The 19,434-nt window shown below is 44.4% G+C and overlaps 1 protein-coding gene across 2 annotated transcripts; it reads right to left on the minus strand.

Moving 5' to 3' along the window:
• Positions 1 to 244: 244 nt before the first annotated feature.
• On the minus strand, positions 245 to 18,782 carry GP2 (glycoprotein 2). Of its 2 annotated transcripts, XM_021672314.2 has the most exons (11): positions 18,772 to 18,782; positions 17,634 to 17,763; positions 15,119 to 15,541; positions 14,154 to 14,264; positions 11,560 to 11,771; positions 10,919 to 11,067; positions 9,484 to 9,729; positions 8,530 to 8,692; positions 7,044 to 7,128; positions 5,748 to 5,792; positions 245 to 2,405 (listed from the first exon to the last, which is right to left on the minus strand). In XM_021672314.2, exons 2-11 carry the CDS (start codon positions 17,725 to 17,727, stop codon positions 2,347 to 2,349), a joined length of 1,587 nt encoding a protein of 528 aa, XP_021527989.2. In that variant the 5' UTR covers positions 17,728 to 17,763; positions 18,772 to 18,782; the 3' UTR covers positions 245 to 2,346. The 2 variants fall into 2 exon arrangements, with proteins under 2 accessions (XP_021527989.2, XP_021527988.2); XM_021672313.2 differs by lacking the exon at positions 245 to 2,405 and having other exon boundaries at positions 4,097 to 5,792.
• Positions 18,783 to 19,434: the final 652 nt, after the last annotated feature.

The following is a 19,434-nucleotide window of genomic DNA, read 5'->3' on the forward strand; positions in this document are numbered from 1 at the left end:
TTGTACCCAGGCCCCTGGACCTGGGATATGCTAAGCAAATTTGTGTTAACTGAATGAATGAAGTGGACTTGACATTCAGAGATTGTTATTCAGACAACATGACCATTTGTGAAAAACAGAAAGGTATAACTAGCTAGCTAGATGATAATTGAGTAAGTATGTACATAGATGACAGGTAGAAAGTAGGTAGATGATAGACAGATAGAAGATAGATAGATAGATAGATAGATAGATAGATAGATAGATAGATAGATAGATGATAGGTAGACAGTCAGACAGATAACTAGGATTGGCTCTAAATGGAATCCTATGTACTTTATCCTGGAAGTTATATTAAAGTTCATATGTCCCAGGGAGCTTCGAAACTTTGGCTCTGGCAGCGCTGTGAGTTATTATGGAGTTGATTTGAGGGCCTGCAGAGAAAGAAATTACAGAATGGGAGAGCTAAGCCCCCCATGTGACATCAACAAGAATCGATTTGCTTTTAATCTCTCCATATTGGATGTTCATGTTAAATTGTATTTAAAGTTCCACTACTATAAATGTTTGAAAATCTTGTTACAGACCAACCCCTTTTATTCTAGAGAAGGGAACTGCTGAGCCTCAGCGAGGGGAGAAGCTTAGAACCTGAGCTCTCTTTCAGGCCTAGTTCTACCATGCCACCTGCCTTGGGATGTAGTAAGTATGACTACTCTAACTCACTGGGAAGCAGAAGGCAATTCCTCTCAAGAACTCCTCTTTTAGAGAAGCCACTATCATAGAGGCCTTTGGGATGTCTGTCCAAGAAACAACCCCATTTGCGTGAGACCTTCTCCATCAGGTCAGCCCCTTTGGCTGTGTGCTAGATGGTCCCAGTCCCTTGGCCCAGACTATTGAACCCTGACCCAAGCAGCAAAAGCAAATTCCCTGATGCAATTTGGAGGAGGGATAGCAGCATGTTAATCAGTCTCTGTTAGTCCCTGAATTAGGAAGTGATGTGAAGCTGGAATGTCCATATTTAATCAAGGGATAAGTGAACAGGAAAAGCTAGCTTCAGAGACAGAAAAAGAAAACAAAGGAGAAGCAAAGATATGCAGTCATAAAAAGCTATGTGACTTCCAGAAGAGGGACTAAAGGAAAGACAAACTTTGGTTTCTTTTGGCTCGCCAGGCCCCACTCCCAGAGTTTGTGCAGCCTTTATGTATCTTTTGCACTTGAACTTTGTGCTCCTATGTCCTTATAATTAACTCCCCTTTGGCCTGAGAAATTGTAGTGGGTTCCTGTTTCTTGCAACCACAACATCTCTGAACAAGGCAGCACATTGAAACATCTCCTCCAAGCAGATACACAGGCTTGATGTCTGCTGGTCCACCTTGGCTCCTGATGTGTCCCCTGAGGTCAGCTTTGCGAGGCCTTATCTGTAGCTGTGGGAAGGGCATAAGTCAGTGTACACATGTCGGTATCTATATGCCCATGAGTACTAATGCCTGTGTATGTATGATGCCTTATTTATTGTATCTTTGTGGAGTGCTTTGAAATACTCATTAAAGGTCTCCAGAAAGGCACTTCACCCATCTCCTAGGCTTTGCAGTTACATTTCCATAGCAGGACTGATGCATCACTTCTGTTGGGACTCCCTGCTTAATCCTTCCGAGCAAGCACAGCACTGTTTACAGCAAGAGGTGTTCCCTTGGGTGATGGAGTTTCTGCATCAAAGTCAAGGTCATTCCTCCAGCATCCAGGTCCCAAGAATGTTTGCATGGTTCTCTAAGTCACAGCATGTCTGTGGTATGGCAGGGGATAGAGGAGGGATGGGGACTAGTTTTTCCTGGAGCAGAGCCTCCTAAAGTGGCCCTTAGAGATGTTCCTATGGCAATTTTGGGAAACTACGATAGAAACGCATCAGAAGAAGCAGAGTGAAAGCAAGGGTCAGTCTTCAATTCATGAGCAGTCAGAACAGGAGATGCTTAGGAAGGAGTCATGGCTGGTGCCTCTTCTGCATGCTTGTCCCATACTCCAGTGACAGGATACCTCTTCCCTGGAGTTAAAAACATGTGCCACACTTCCAGTAAAGACTGGAGCCACAGAGGGCACCTAGCAAGCTTGCTTTCAAGGTCTCATTAACAAATGAGAAGGGCAGCCCAGGACAGACTGACAGGAACCCCACTATGAGAAAAAGAGAAACACAAAGGCATTTTTAAAGAGTTTTAAAGAAGGTGAAAACTCTTCTCTTTCCCTAAACCTAGCCTGGCCTTGAGTCTGTTAATACCAAGACTGTGTGAATTGGAATGGGAACCAGAAATGCTGAAGGGAGCCATTGCCAGAGGGAAGAACACAGACTTCAAGGCCAGATGCTCAGGGGAGCTCTCAGAACAGCCAAGCCAGGAGAACGGTCAGGAGGACCATGGGCCAGGCTACCAGGAATCCTGAAATACAAAAGAGATGACTGTCAAGTGTTGGGCTTTGGGTGTCAGCAGCAAACACAAGGACGAGAAAGGCAAAGCATCTTTAATATCTGGCCTGGTTATAGCCTCTGGGACTCACATGGTAAAGGCAAAGCTATCTAATCACCAACCATTTTTTCATTTTCCTCTGGACACACAGGAAGGCAATTTTTCCCAGCATCCTTTTTGCAAGTAGGTGGGGCCATGTGACTGAATCTGGCCAATAAAATGTATGTAGAAGTCATCTGTGCCATTTCTATGCCTGGTCCTTAAAGACTTCTATATATCCTGTTGCTCTCTCATCTACCATTTAGGGAGCAGATGCAGAGGATCCAAGATAGGACTTGCAGGGAATAGTGGAGTTGGCAGAAGTTACCAGAAAATAGTGGAAGCCTGAGCCCCTATCGACTGCATGGAGCAGAACTGCATTCCCTCCCACAGTGATTTAGTGGGAAACAATACTGTTGTGTAAAGACACAGAAGAATGGGGACTGTTTGTTATAGCAGCTAGCATTACTTATGCTGACTAATACTGAAGAGACAGAAAGACATAGAGGTTAAAAAGCACTGCCTCTGAGGCCTGATTACTTAGCTTAGAATCTCAGCTCTACAACTAGCTGAACAGTCCCAGAAAACTTACTAAACCTCTCTGTGCCTGTATTTTGCTGTATGCCAAAGAGAAACATTAATAGTACCTGTGACTTCACTGGATTTTTGTAAGACTTAAATGAATGACTTCATATCAAGCATTGAGAACAGTGCCTGACACATGGTAAACACTATATAAATCTTGGTTTTAAAAGTTAGACTCTAAGATCTAGTTCTGCTGGGATTGTGCCTCTTTGGCACATCACTGTATACTCAGTTTCAGTGAAGGACTTGGATCCCAGATGATAACTGTCTTGTATCAGAAGACCTAGGAGAAACCTGTGAGCCCTCCTGCCATACTACCAAAATATAAAATCTCCCCATTCCCCCAATTTCAAAGTAACTAGCTGATGTCCTAGAAGTGAGGAGAGAAATACCATAAATTTCAGACACAGTGCATAACAAAAAATTATAATTATAAAACAAGTTGATGATCAATTAATTCAAAACATCAAAGATGATTTTGGGAGATAGTAGACAATGAAAACCACAAGTGCCCTGTTGCAGTAGGTCAGCTGCCTCAACATCAGACTGATCCCCTCCTCGTCCAGAAGGGGCAAAATCCATCAGCCATTCTAAAAATTAATCAATTCGGCAAACTCTACTGGAAAACCACACTGTTCCAGGCACTGGACTAATCAGAAGGACTGGCAGAAAGGAATGAGACTAAAGGTCCCTGACTTCAAGCTGCTTATTTTTTGTTTGTTTGTTTCATGACGGAGTTTCACCCTTATTGCCCAGGCTGGAGTGCAATGGTGCAATCTTGGCTCACTACAACCTCTGCGTCCCAGTTTCAAGCGATTCTGCTGCCTCAGCCTCCCAAGTAGCTGGGATTGCAGGCATGCACCACCATGCCCAGCTGATTTTTGTATTTTTAGTAGAGATGGGGTTTCACCATGTTGGTCAGGCTGGTCTCAAACTCCCAACCAACTTCAGCAGCCTCCCAAAGTGCTGCAATTACAGGCGTGAGCCACCACGCCCAGCCCAAGCTGCTTTTAGAATGAACCCTAATGGAGCGTGACCTTTCTTAGCATTGTCTGAACGTTAGCACTGAGCATAGAGAGTCCATCTTGGACTTATTTGGGAAATTTAAAACCTGCTATCTAAGTTTGGGCTTTGAGGAGGGAAAGAACCTTTTCATGTCTGGGTTCATCAATATAGGTCATTTTGTGGGAAATCAAATCTTAATAGTATGTGCTTTTATTTTGTCCAAAATATATTTCTAGTATCCTATAAACATGTAAAAATGTTATGTATCTCTCTCTCTCTCTCTGGGTGTGTGTGTGTGTGTGTGTGTGTGTGTGTGTGTGTGTGATATTTATTTGATCAGTCAGCTTGTTTAGCTCCAAGTCATTCATCAAAACCCCATTCAGATGTTACTACCTGTTGAAATTCTTTCCAGACCTTATCCAATAGTTAATTTGTCTTCTATGTACTCTTTCTGCACTATCTACCTGCTTGTCATTTATCTGCTCAAGTGCCTGTCTCACTTGTGCAACGAATTGTTGGTGTTCCCATGCCTATGGGGCTCATTCCCCTAGCATTTTCACCTCTGACTCATTTTTCTCATTTGACTTAAACATCACTTTCTCTGAAAGTTTTTCTGACCACTTGTCCATTCTAATAGTCATTCTTCCTTCCCACCTTGTTAATAAAGCCATTAAACATTGGTTAGGCACATGGCCCACCCAGAATAAAGATTACATTTCCTAGCTTCTTTTGCAGCTAGGTGTGGCATGTGACTAAGCACCAGTCAATGAGATGTAAGTGGAGGTATAAGGTGCCAGCTTTCAGAATGTCTTTTGCACTCATTAGCTTCTTCCCTGCTCCCTCCATCCTGCTGCCTGGATACAAAGATTGGATCTCTGGCCGCCATCTTGGAACATGAAGATGATGGCCATATCCCAAAGATGGTGGAGCTGTGAGCTGGAAGGACCCTGGGTCTTTGATGACTTTGTGGTGCCGCCCCACTAGATTTGGTCAGCTTGCTTCTAAGCTTCATTTATGTGTGACAGAAATGAACATCTATACAATGAGAACACATGGACATAAGGAGGGGAACATCACACACTGGGGCCTGCCGGGGGTCAGGGACAAGGGGAGGGAGAGCATTAGGACAAATACCTAGTACATGTGGGACTTAAAACCTAGATGATGGGTTAATAGTGCAGCAAGCCACCATGGCACATGTATACCTACGTAACAAACCTGCACGTTCTGCACATGTATCCCAGAACTTAAAGTATAATAAATTTAAAAAAAAGAAACAAAAAGTTCTTAAGTTTAAAAAAAAAGAGAGATGAATGTCTATTTTACTTAAGGCATTATTACTCTTCTATCACATTACTTTCTTTTATTTCTAAAGTATCATGTTTACTTTTTATTTTCTACTTTCCACGCTGGTGCATAAGCTCTATGAGGGCAGGCACCTGGGCTGTTTTGTTTGCCATCATATCTTCAGTGCCTAGAACAAGGCCTGGTACACAGTGGGCACTCAGTATATATTTCTTGTTAAAGGACTGTCTCCTCTGCTAGACTGTGGGCATCTCAAGAGCCACTCTTAGGTCTGATTAATGTCAGTGTCCCTAGCATAGGATCTGGGCCATAAAAGGGGCAGAACTGAAAAGAGGAAGGAGAGTTGGAAGGTTGTGGGAAAGCCATGAGAAAATAATATACCTGCAGTGCTGGGGGTTCCATTCATGACACCAGGAGACTGTGCACCTGTGAACAAGAGCAGAAGGGGAGGGTTTCCTCAGTCATGCTCCGCTGACTGCAGCACTGTGGCCATAACTGCTTCACATCCTCCTAGACCTGGCCATCACAACCACTGACCATCCACATTGTGGGGGCATCTATGATGTGGCACAGGCACTTTTCTAGACATACTGCATGCATCTCAGACTTAATCCTCCTAACAGATTTGTGAGGAAAGTATTCTCTTCCCCATTTGACAGAGGAGAAGACGGGTGCTCAGTGATGTTAAAGGACTTGCCAAGTTGACCTTGCCAGTCAGTAGCAGAGCTGAGATTCAAAACCCAGTATATTTGATTCAAAAATGGAAGTTCTTAACCTCCACCAAGTTACCATGTGATGCCACTTGAGGCTTCAAGTTGAGAGTTTAGTAAAATGGTAGGACAACCTCAGGGCAGAGCCTTCTTCATGAGACAACCTCCATTTGCTCTGGAGAATAAAAATGGTGATAATGTTTACCTCTCTTGCCTGCTATGAGCATTCAAAGTGATCACGCGTATAAAGGCATTTGACAATGTGCCAGGCACAAAGAAAGTATTATTATTACTATTATTAAGATACTGCATCTTAATTTCTTTGTGGCAAAAAAAAAAAAAGACTTTCATTCTTTCACTTCTCTCTCCTGGTGGAAATAAAAACAGTAACTAAACACTACTGCAAACTCATGAGTAGGATGGATGAAAATTTGAGGAGCCATTGGAAAGCCTCCCCATATCATACTCCAGAATACCATAAATGAATTTTGGAGAACACAGTCATTCACCAGAAAACAAAGCTCCATTTAAACCAGATTTAGGATTTATACTTCACCCAAAAGGAATTGAGTTATGGGGACCTGGAAGGAGATAGAATAAGGAAAAGGCCACATGTTTTGGAATCAGATGGAGCTGGGTTCAATCCTAACTCTAGCCACTCATGAGTAGGGGGATCTTGGTGGGTCACTTAATGTCTCTGAGTCTTAGTTTCTCACCTGTAAAATGGATGCGGGCATGGGAGGATTAAGTGAATTGACGGATGCAAGAACTTAGTCTGGTCTCTAAGCACACAGGAGGTCCAAATGGCAATATTGTTATTATTAATCTGAATGAATAGGTTTTTTTAGTAAGGGTCAGATTGAGGAGGTAGAAAAGTCCTGAGGAGTTGGGCGCATGACCTCAGGCATCTGTGGTTAACTGTCAATACTCAGCCAGCTGGTCTCGTCACTGGGATTTGGCCACTTACCTCTCCGAGTGATGGGTCCCAAATCTAGAACCTGGTCTAGGTCTATGGCCAGTACATCACTGCGGACTTGACTTCTTGAGCAAGACTGTGGGGATGATGAACTCTTATTAATCAAAATTTAAATGCCTGGATTCTATCTCGACTGGTCCTGCAACGGGCAGCTCTGGACCAAGAACTGGGTCCAGAACTGGTTCATGCTATGGCCCTAATTCTGATGCTGTGGTTATCTCAATCTAGAAAATTATTACTGTCATCTCAAACAAATCTGACTTTGAATCTCATCAAGTGGAGACTTTCTTTTAGCTACATAATTTGGGGCCAATGACTTTGCCACTCTACAATAACTAAATAACACCTACCTGGTTGTGAAGATGAAAATGAGATGTGCCTGCAACATGTGGGCACAAGGTAAGCACTTGGAAAATGCCAACTATTCATAGGCAATGCCAAATGCAGGCAAGAGCAGGGGCACTGGAGTCACCTCTTGACTGGGGCACATCCTGGCTCTGATATTTTCTAACTGTGTGTGGCTCTGTGGGCAAAGACTTCTCTGAAACTCACAGTAGGGTAGGTAAAATAACCTACTTAAAGGGTTGTTCTGAGAGTTAAATTAGAAAAGGTATGCAAAAGTTTTAGCATGATGCTTGACAAAGAGCAAGCACTAAAAAAGTAATCTATGATTATAATCATTTAAAACTTGCCAGGTCGGCTGTGGTGGCTCACGGCTGTAATCCCAGTACTTTGGGAGGCCAAGGCGGGTGGATCACAAGGTCAGGAGACCAAGACCATCCTGGCCAACAGGTGAAACCCTGTCTCTACTAAAAATACAAAAATTAGCTGGGCGTGGTGACATGCACCTGTAGTCCCAGCTATTCGGGAGGCTGAGGCAGGAGAATCGCTTTAACCCGGGAGGCAGAGGTGAGATAGCACCACTACACTCCAGCCTGGTAACAGAGTGAGACTGTCTCAAAACACACACACACACACACACACACACACACACACACACACACACACACATATGCCAGTGGAAATTAGTAGACAGATTTCCTTATCAAATCTGCCTCCTGGAAACACAAAAAATGCTTAGAAATGGGCCTTTAGGAGACCTAGAGTCTATCTATTCATCTTTTGTTTTTCCTTCCCTCCCGTCCATATACCTGCCCATCTCTTTCCATCTCTTCATCCTGCTTTCTTCCTTCTTTCCTTCCTCTTTCCTCCTTTCCTTCTCCATCCCTCCTGTATTCCTTTCTCCCTCTCTCTTTTCTTCCCCCTCCCTTCTCTTTCTGATTCCTCTTCCCTCCCCTCCCCTCCCCTCCCCACCCCGCCCCTCCTCTCCCCTCCCCTTCTCTCCCCTCCTTTCCCTTCCTTTCCCCTTCTTCCCACCCGCCCTCCATTCATAATTCCAATAAATCTATATGGAGAGCCTATCAGGTACAAGGCTCCCTGCCAGCCTCTGAAGAGTTCAGTCCAAAGAGACACTCACAGGCTGGCATTGTTCATGAAGAGAATCACAGAGATGAATCTCACAATGCAGGAAAACTAGGTCATAATGTCCAGCAAACATGAACATCTGAACTGAGAACCGGCTTTCGGAGGACCTCCCATTCTCCTCCACGTGGATGGTGGAATCACGTTGATTTGGGCAGCTGGGAGGGTGACAGGGCAAGGGTGTGACTACTAAAAACAGCAGTGGAGAAAATTAAAGAGCCCTCAGACCTCCTCCGTCATGACAACATGGACTTCCATTCCTCTGTTTCCTCCAAGATGTTATCCATAAGCTCACATGGCTTAAATTATTTGGGGGCACAGTCTCTGGAGTGAAACAGACTGGTCTTGTATTCTAGCCCAACCCACATTCTAGCTAAGTGATTATGGGCAATTCCTCATCCTTTCTGAACTTTACTTTTCTTATCTGTAAAGTGGAGACAGTAATATCCACTTTATGAGACTGATGTGAGCATTTAATCAGATAATCCACATATATTGCTTGGCACATAGCTAATCTCAATGACAAATACAGCCAGGATTATTACTATGATTTAAATCATGATCTATAGAAATGCATTTTCCCTTGTTTTTGTCAGCAGTGTTCAATAACATTCCATCCCACAACATTTATCGTTTTGTTTTCATATTGACCAGTGTTCACTTCTGGGTAATAATCCATCACTACCACATTGATCCCCTAGTTTTGAACAATGAGCCTGTTGCCAAAGTTATCAAGAACATTGAAATGGAAAATATTGACATTTCTTTACCCTACCTACCTATTTGATATTAATACTTTAGGCTAAAATCTCAGGAGTGATATTTCTGGGTCAAAGAGTGTTGTTATGATATATAATACAACTTACACATCTGCTAGGGAATGGATGAGATGAACATTTTCCTATAAACGTTAGTAAGGCCAAATGGTAATTCCAGAATTGCTCGTTACCTGTTTCTGATGATGAAATACTTCACAGGGTCAGCTCTGTCTTCAGTGGGGGTGGCATAGCAGTTCCTCAATACCAGGTTAAACCGGGAGGTGTCCCCTTGCTCCAAGATGGCACCCACATAGAGCATGGACTCAACAGACAGCTCAGCTGCAACCCCTTCATAAGGATTCGTGTAGTTCTGGTCTTGGAAGAGGGCCATCCTGACAGTGAACTCTCCATCCCCGCCCACACTGAGGTTCAAGGAACTGAGAAAAGGAAAGAGTGGGAACCTCAGAGAGAACAACATAAATCAAGCCCTGCACTTACTTAACACGCTTACGAAGGCAACGGCACACATCTTGGATCGTTAAGTGAACTATTGGATCATTCATTTAAACTAAGCATTTATTAGCTTCCAGGCACTCAACTTGACAGACATGTCTGCCTTCAGGATTTCCACCGGTCCTCCCTGCATGAGACGTTACACCTATCTCCCTCACTGAAGGAATAACTGAATATATACCTCCATCTTCTCACTTGGAGAGTGGGGCTCAGAACCAGTTCTGTGTGTTCACATTTTTTAGCAGCAGATCTCTTCCCTCCATCCCATGGTCTTTAGTGAAACACCAGTTTTAACAAGATAAATGGCTTTTATTTTGATTTTTTATGAACCAGGAGCCCCAGCACCATACCATCTGCAAACCACTGAATTAGAAAATTTCTAATCCTTCTGATCCTGTTGCTTTGTGAGCCCAGGGGGCAATAAGGAATAAGATGGGCACTCTGGATTTTTTGACACCCCAGAAAGTCCCCTGGCAAGTCTAGGAATGCTAAGGAACTGATTCAACAGGGCCCCATTTCTGGAACAGAAACACAACAAAACAGACAAAAGCCCCTTCTCACATAGAATTCTCCCAAACTGCTATTTGATGCTATTTCTGCTGGGGACAGGGGTGCTGCTTATCTATTAAAAGCTGGTCTCTGCTTAAATCTCATGTTTGCAGGGAAGCTGTCCTGTCTCCACTAAACCCACTACCAACAGGGATCTGGGACCCCTTTCTCTGCTCCCAGAGCATCCCACATTTCTCCTACATTGCATCCATCTTGCTTGTAAATAATTATTGATTTAATTAGTTGTTTAGTACTTTTGTTCCTCAAGGTGAATGAACTTGCCCTGTGTTTTTGTTTTCTAGCACATTTAGTAAGCACCATTTCATGTTGTTGAATTGCATAGTTAAAATAACTCTAATATTCACAGAATAATCTATGTCTGCCTTGTTCCTGCTGAACATCTTTAATATACAATCAGTGAATGCTTGTGGAATGAATGATTGAATGATGAAGCTTCTGGAGGAGATTGGCAGTATGGTGTGGACATCATAGTCTGCACTTGAAGTGAGTGTGATGTGACTATTGCCAGGGTTAGGGGTCAAAGGGCAAAGGTCGATGCCATACCTTACAATGGGCTGCAAGGCAGCTTGGAGGCTGACTTTCATGTCCAGTGGGTAGGCACATTGGAAGTTGATGTTGAGGATGGTGTCTCTGATGATGAAATCACTGACCAAGGAGAGGGTGTTTTTGTAGATGGCATGGGTTTGATTTCTCTTTGGCATAAAAACAAAACCACACAGATCTTTATGTGTATGTGTGTGTAGGTGTATCTCAAATCCAGATCTGATTTCCAGAGTCAATGTGCTCAACCATGCAGCCACCCTGCCTTCTGAGCTCATGGAGGTAAAGGGACCTCCTCCTTCAGTGTTACTGACATTTTATGGGAAGGGGAATGAGGACACCAGATAAAAAACTAGAACAATAAATTATTGACCCTTGGGAAGAGTCAGGAATCAACAAGCTTGCTTCTCTGTGTATCCCTCCCCCATCAGCCCTAATTAAAATCATCATAATTGTAGCTTACATTTATGAAACTCACATGTCAGACTTATACTAAGCTCTTTATGTAAACTAACATGGGTACTCTCACATAACCCTGGGGGCCCAGGAAAGTTAAGTGGCTTGTCCAAGATCTCAGAGCTACTATGATAGGTCCCATCAGCCCAAACATACCTTGTGGCAGCAGTGGTGTGAAAGCCACTTACCTCCAGAATGTTCCTGCAGGCACTAGCCTGAACAGGGCTGGTCAAAGATATCCAGTTTCTCTCCTCTGCCTGTATGATGCTGCTGCAGTTTGGGTCTCGCAGGTAGGCAATGACCTCCTCCCCCAAACCCACACCTTCCAGCAAACATTTGTCCAGCTTCACCTTCATCTCCCTGGCCCCGCAGTCCAGCTGGGGCTGCAAACTGTGGACATCTGCAAAGCAGAGATGAAGGCAAGTAAAATGGATATAAGTCTGGAAGCCTATATCCTAAAATGGAAGACCTCCTCTTTGGTAAACTCTCCATGACCCAGAAGATTATGTAGACTAGATGGTCCTTGGGATCCAGATGAAATTCATGCCTAGACTGGCAGTAGGTGAGGTTGACAAACAGTCCCCGTATTCAAGATTTCCAAGCATCCTATGTGCAGGCTTGGCTAAGATTTTTCAGTCTAGTTCCCCTTGGGGATTGGGTTATTTGGGGAGGCAGAATGGACTTGCATTCCATACTAGAATCAAAGTTAGATATATGCTACCTTGTTGAACCAGCACATGTGACCAGGTTCAGAGCTATCATATTCATTAACTCAACATTTATTCAACACACAACTTCTTGAGTGTCTACTATCTGCCAGGCACTGGGGCTACAACAGTTATCAAAACTGACAAAATTCTCACTCTTATGGAGCTAACATTTGAATAGGGGAGACAAATAGTGTACGAATAGGAATACAGTTTCTATTACATTCATGAATGCATTGATTGAGCATATATTTACCAACCACCTTCTCTCTTTCTCTCTCTCTCTCTCTCTCTCTCTCTCTCTCTTAGACAGAGTTTCACTGTGTTGCCCAGGCTATAGTGCAGTGGCACAATCTGCAAACTCTGCCTCCTGGATTCAAGAGATTCTCCTGCCTCAGCCTCCCAAGTAGCTGGGATTACAGGCGTTCACCACCACACCCAGCTAATTCTTGTATTTTTATAGAGACAGGCTTTTGCCATATTGGCCGGGCTTGCCTCAAACTCCTGACCTCAAGCAATCTGCCCACCTTGGCCTCCCAAAGTACTGAGATTACAGGCATGAGCCACTTTACCAAACGCCTTCTCAAGTACTAGGTGTATTCAAAATAAAGTAAGACATGGACTCGGCCCATGAGGATTTCTTGGTCTTGTGTAAACACCAACATACCAATAGCTTATTATACTTCAATATGATAAAGATACAGACAGAAGTATGTACAGATTCTGGGGGAGCATACAAGAAGGTCTATCTAAGTCTCTTGATGAAGTCAGGGAAGGAATCATAGTGAGCTGAAACTTGAAAGGAGGGTGGGAGTTCTGCAAGTGAGAAAACCAAGTGAAAGCAGCCCAGGCTAAAGGAACAGCAGAGGCAAAAGCATGGAGATGGGATAGAGGGATGGTGCATTTGTGGAACTGCAGAGTTCAGAGGTGCAGGAACCTAAAATGAGAAGGGGGTGTGGGAGATGAAGAAGGAAGAGAAAGTCAGATCACAGACGGATGTGTCTGCAAGCAATGGGGCTCACTGGACAGCCACCATTCTCCTGGCCACTGATGAAGATGTGAGGAAGACACTTGCTCACTGAGTCAGCTGAGGATGTCCTTGGAGCCCATCCAGGTACAGGAAGGGCATCCTCTAAGCCGAAAGTCTGACTGTGATGGGCCCAAACCCCGGAAAACCACACTGACTCTCTGGGGCCTCATCTACCCAATGAGCAGAAAAGGTCTTCAAGGAGATCAAGGTTGTTGGTTGTTCCCTGCCCCTCATTCCCCAGGCTGCTTCTGCTGAGCACATCTAAGGATCACCTTGTTCACACTGCAGCCCCACTTTCCAAATGTGTCATGCTCCTTCTTGTCCTGCTGCCTAGAATACTGTCTTCCATAGGGACTGGGCATGTGCTCAGAGGAAGGCATGCTTGTGCCAAGGGCAAGATCAAAGGCCCTTGTTAGAGTTCAGTGATGGAGGAAAATAATCTCAGTGGGAGGCTCATGCATCCCCCATCCAGGGCTTAATGCTTATTTGTCTATGACATCTCTACCCGTGAGCCATCTCACTCTGCTTGCTTGCCTTCTGGGACAAGAAACTCATCACCTCTTGAGCCTGCCCAATTGGACTGCTCTGATTTAGTTCTCACAATAGCCCTGTATGGTGGGTATTATGATTACCTTATCCTCATTTTACAGATGAGGACATTCAGGCTCAGAGACAGTAGTGACTTGTCTCCAGAAGTCTACCCCAGTCCGTGACATGAAGACCCTGTGGCTATGAAAACATAGCTCCCACACTTTCAGAATTCTCATCTTCAGTGCCTTCATCCCTCAGGGGTCAAGACTGCCAATGTCAGAATCATTTCATGAGGCCGTGCCCCAGCAGCTGACCTGGAAATTTGCTCCAACCCTGCTCTGCTATCCTAGCAAACCCACTGGCTTTACAGCAAGTGGATTGGAGAGCCCACATTCCCTTGACTTCAGGTCCAGGTCCCCGACTCGGCTTTATACCTTATCATCACCCTCTAAAGCTCCCTCCCTCCTGCCCTGCCCACTCAGGATGGTAATCATTGGCCCAGTGAGTCACTCACCAGAGCTATTGAGGTCCTGTCTGCAGAAACAGCTCCAGGTGCTGTTGAAAGCAAGGCACTCCTCCTCGGGGCGGCAGGCCTTATCACACTTGTCTTCCACAGTGGAGGGGTCTAGGGGATAGGGCATGGAGGGAGAAGATCAGGATGCAGTGTGGGGTGGACTTGAGGCCCCCAAGTCCAACTCTTTCATTCCACCAGGGCACAAGAATCTTGCCAAGGTTGTGCAATACTTAGTGGAAGCATCAAGCCTCAAACTCAGATTTCCTGACTCCCAGTCCAGTAGAATAAGTGAGAACCCTGAAGCTACCACCTGAACACTTATTACAGGCAAGACTCTATTTTAAAGACAATGCGTGTATTAGTCCATTCAATCAACATGAGAAAGCACAGCATGGTGGTTAAGCCCATGGATGCTGGAGCTAGAATGCCAAGTTCAAATCCCAGCTCTACCATGCTCCAGCTCTATGATATTAGGAGAGCTCCTTAATCTCTCTGTGCCCCTCATTGGGGTAATTAGGTAGCACTTATCTCATGGAATTGGGGAGAGGATCAAATGAGTTAATGCATTTGAAGTACTTAGGTTAGCAACAGGGACATTATGAGCATTATGTGTTAGCTGTTATTTTTGCCTTTACCCACTTTTATTCAGATCAGAACACTGAGGCTCAGGGAGGCAAATTAAACTGCCCAAATGGAGACAAAATCTGAATGAGCATGAGTTCTAGATTTTATGCTACCCACACTTATAAACTGGGAGATTTCACCCTTGAATGGGAATTTCTGGCTTTACTTGAAATGTCGGAAGGTCTGGCAACCCCTGTGTTGCGTTCCCCCTGGGCAGGAGCTGAGTAGAGGCTCCTCCGCATCCTCTCCTGTCTCCTCTTCACTTGCTCCACTCACTCTACTGAGGCTCAGGGGCATCTCATTGGCTGTGTAGCTGCCCTCTCCAGGGCTCTGCTGCTCACCTGTACAGTATCTCAGATTACACTGGGGAGTGCCTTCCAACCGGTACACGTGGTACCCGCCAGGGCAGGCCTTTACCAGCACCTCCGTCTTCCAGAGACAGCAGTTGTCACTCCAGTGGGCACAGGCAGTGTGGCTGACAATGCCATCCCCAAAGGTAGGGTGGGTACCGTTCAGCCACATGGGAGCAGCTGTCTGGCATCGGTACATGGGGACACAGGTCTCCGGCATCCTCACTCCTCCTTCCCCTACAAAGCGGTACCAGCCGCTCATGTTGTTATCACACTCCTGGATCCTTTCTGTGTTCTCTGTACTTCGGAAGGGTTCATCCAGGAGGGTGTAGTTCTGACAGGGGTCAAAACAGTTGTCAGCTCCACAGTCCAAGTCCAGCCCATAGGAACTGGCTACAGTGGGGTTTCTATAACCTGGGAAAGTGACAGAGTGTAGTTGAGTTTACTGAGCAATGCCATAACCTTCAGGATTTTTTTCCCCTCTATGCTCTATTTTGGCTATGCTAAGGATTCCAATGAGATAATACACACAGAATCCATTAACTAAACATCAATTTCATCACCTTGGGGTCAGAATAATTAGTGAGGACTTTCTGTGGCATTTTATAGGCATTGAGGACATCAGGGCTCCCGTCCTACACAGCCCCCCTCCCCACCTCAGAGTGACAAAGTTCTTCCCTGTGCATCCACGTACAGCAGCCTTGTTTGACCAATATTTGTTTTTCTCATTATAAATGTAATACAGGCTCACTGAAAAAGAACCTCAAACATCATTAAAATGAATAAAGCAGAAATGAAAGTTGTCATAAGCCCGTCTCATACCCAGAAGTAACCATAAATTTGTTATATAGCCTTCAGATTATTCCTAGGCATGTTTAAAATATATTGCTTTCTTAAAAACAAAGATAAGTTTAATTCTGTGCAACATCTTTTTTTCACTTGCATTTTTTTACTTAATGGAGCACAGATGTTTTTCCACACCAGTAGCACAGTAAACACATGAGAATTCCCAACCTTGGCACTATCGATATTTTGGCTGGGTCATTCTTTATTGGAGGAGCCATCCTGTGCATTGTAGAGTGTTTGGGACTATCCTTGGCCTCTACCTACCAGATCCCAGCAGCATGCCCCAAAGTGGTCTCCAGTCATTGCCAAATGTCCCCTGGAGGACATTACCCCCAAGTGAGAACCACTGATCTAATAAGACCATGTTTGGTTGTTGAGCTACCATTTTTAAAAACAGTTTTAGAAACTGTGACATACAAAGAGAAGAGAAGTGGAGGAAGACCACAGGCTGGTCAGGCTGAGTTTAAATCCAATTCCACACCTGCTGGCTGGGTGACCTTGGCAGGTGACTTAAGTCCCCTGAGACTCATTGGCAAAACCACACCTGTGAACCAGTGGTTCTCAAACTTTATCCGTTCCTATGCCTTGGGTCATGTTGCCATACATGTGTTTGCCTGTCCTATTATTGACTTAAAATGTTTCTTTCAATGATTCTTCTTTAAGAATGTTTCGTCTTAAAGAATAACATCTGTGATAACATACATATCATGTACTAGTCATATTTTTTAGATATGCATAAAAATAAACATACAGACATTAAAAATTTGTTAAGAGTTTGCCAGGCACCCCCAGAATCATCTTGGGATATATACACCTCATTTGGGGAAAGAAAGCCTTAAACAATTGTTAGAGGATTGAATGAGATAATACGTGTAAAATGCCAAGCACAGCACCAGGGTCAAAGCTAATTCTCTTTTCTAGTTCTGATTTGTTGAATGCTGTGGATGCCTGAAGAAGGAGCTAAGTGCACACACAGGATCATGTGCTTATAATACACATTAAAGGGGCTTTGTGGAAAAAGAAATTTTCAAGCTTTGCACATGCTTATAATACGCATTATAAGGGCCTTTCTGAAAAAGAGATTTTCAATCTTTGCTCATGCATTTACTTATTTTAAAACAAGCAATCACTGCATTTGTTATTCTTAGATTATTTCTTGCACACCCTGTATTTTTCCACTGGAAGCCCCCAATGAACTCAGTTCCCTCACCCACCCTCTTCCACAGGGCTGAAATTTGCACTCTAATTCTAAACCTTTCTGCAAGTATCTGAATTGCCCAATTCATAGATCTTTGGAAAACACCAAAGAGATCATTTAATCTAGTCCTTTCAGGAAAAGGAGAAGGCACTTGCCAGTACAAGGTGACTAGGTTATATATTTCTTGATCTTCTTTAATCTGGGCTCTCTGATCTCCCAAAGATATGGGCGTAAGAAGTCATGTTAACTGGCTCCCACTGTCCTTTCAGGAGAATTTCTGATTAGGCTCTTTGAGAGATTGTGACTTGATTTCCATTTTTTCTCCTTATGTTTCCCTTGACTTCTAGCTCTGAGTTTTTGCTTTAGAACTGCCAATTCCTCTTCCTTACCTGAGCCACCTTCTCTGCACTTCTATCCTCACTCCCCTTGACATCTGAGATGCCAGGTGAGCAGAATACTTACCTTGCTGCACCGCAGATAACTGGGTCAGAATGCAGGAGACCAAGGCCAGCCACAGGAGGCCAGAGCCCACCATCCTTTCCATAAGGTGAGGCATGCAGGTCACTCTACTGTATGCAGACTTCCCATGCAGCTATGGGAAAGGAAAGACCCAGGTAACATCAGGGCATAGGTCTATGTTCTCAGAAACAGAACTGTTGACTTCCTTCATGAAGAGCTGCATTGTTTCAAAGTAGGTGTGACTTGTGGACAGATGAAGTGAGATAATGGGAGTAGGAGACTTGCCAGGGGGATGAAGTTGACAGTAAGCAAACCAAAGGCAAGCTTAGAGCTGGTTGGTACTGCAGAATGTCCTAGAAGGGTCTCAGGATGGTCCCTGCTCAGGTGGAGGTAGAGGCTCTCTGGAGATTGGATAGAGAAAGAGGGATACGGTGACTGTGAATACCTGCACACAAAAGTAATGGCTGCCCTTTATTTTTATGCACTGGTGCTAAGAGCCCCCTGAAATGTCCTCTATGCACGCAGATTTCTGTGAGTGTGAAACCATGCCAAACTGAGTCCCATGTTCCTTGCTCCTAGCACAGAATCTGGCACACAAGGGGTACTCAGTAGAGGATTAAGGGATGAATAAATAAATCAGTGGGGGCTGGGAGGTTGTGAGGCAGAAAGAAAGAGCTGCAAAAAGCCTGCCAACATTCAGATGGTATTTACTTTTCTGGGAAATCCTTTCCCTGAATGGGCAAATCTTTAGATAACTTCCTACAACCTATGAAAGACTTCAGTGGAAAATAGAGATTTGTTTCTGGCAGGGATATAGTGAGTATGCATGAGACAGTAGGGATGGGGTGCACCCAGGACTGATGATTCTTAGAGATGAGATCCCAAGTGGAGACCTGGCTCCCTGGTGGGAGTATCCGGGGCAAGGGAGAGTGTGGCATCTATAGGCCTGGAGCTTGGGAGATGACTGGAAGCATGGCTGAGTTGGACATAGAGTGGTATCTGGAGAACTTGACAATGGCCAGGGTTCATACTCGTTGCTGGGTTCTGAAAATTTCCAGAAACAAAAAACCCTAGGAAGCCCAGTGGGTCAAGATTTCCCAGAATTAGAAGAAAGCCTCCCGGGACTTAAAGCAGGACTTACCTCCAGTGAGAACAAAGCGTTCCTCCTCCTAGGGCCAACCATGGGAATGCAGCCTGCTGTGGGCTGTCTTTTTATTGCAATTTCCCACCCATGTGGCTCTCCTCAATTGGTGCACAGGTATGATCGGAGTTCTAGGTCATACACTGGGCTTGTTGAATGGAGGTGAGATAAGTCATTTACGCAAGGATGGTAAAAGAAGGGCCCTCCCCTCACAATGTAAACCCTTCCAGCTGTCTCAGCATCCTGCAAATGCTTCCTACAAACAATAGTGCTGTGTGCTGAATGCTGAACATGCTGGACACTGCTTTACCTCCATGATTTCTCATATTTAATCTTCATAATAAATCAATGACACTGGTGCCATATTTATTACCAGAAACCAAACACAAATTGAAAGGAAGCTCAATGCCCAAAGGGAAGCAAAGAGAAAATCAAACAGGCACTTGTTTGCACAATGGATTTTCAATTGTACCTTGTGTTCCTAGCTAATCATCTTGGAACATTTCTGCTTTTGCCTGAAGGCCATTGAGCTTGGGGCCAGTTAGAGTAAGGGGGAAAATAAGGAAAGAAAGGGAGGGAATGTGGATATTTCCATAGAATTCCATTTCTTGGTCCATAGAATCCACCCAACTCCAGATTTCCAATGCTGAGGAGTCTGGAAAT

Source organism: Aotus nancymaae, unplaced genomic scaffold (assembly GCF_030222135.1).
Source record: "Aotus nancymaae isolate 86718 unplaced genomic scaffold, 86718_ANA_hifiasm-v0.15.2.pri h1tg000049l, whole genome shotgun sequence".
In the NCBI taxonomy this organism is placed as follows: domain Eukaryota; kingdom Metazoa; phylum Chordata; class Mammalia; order Primates; family Aotidae; genus Aotus; species Aotus nancymaae.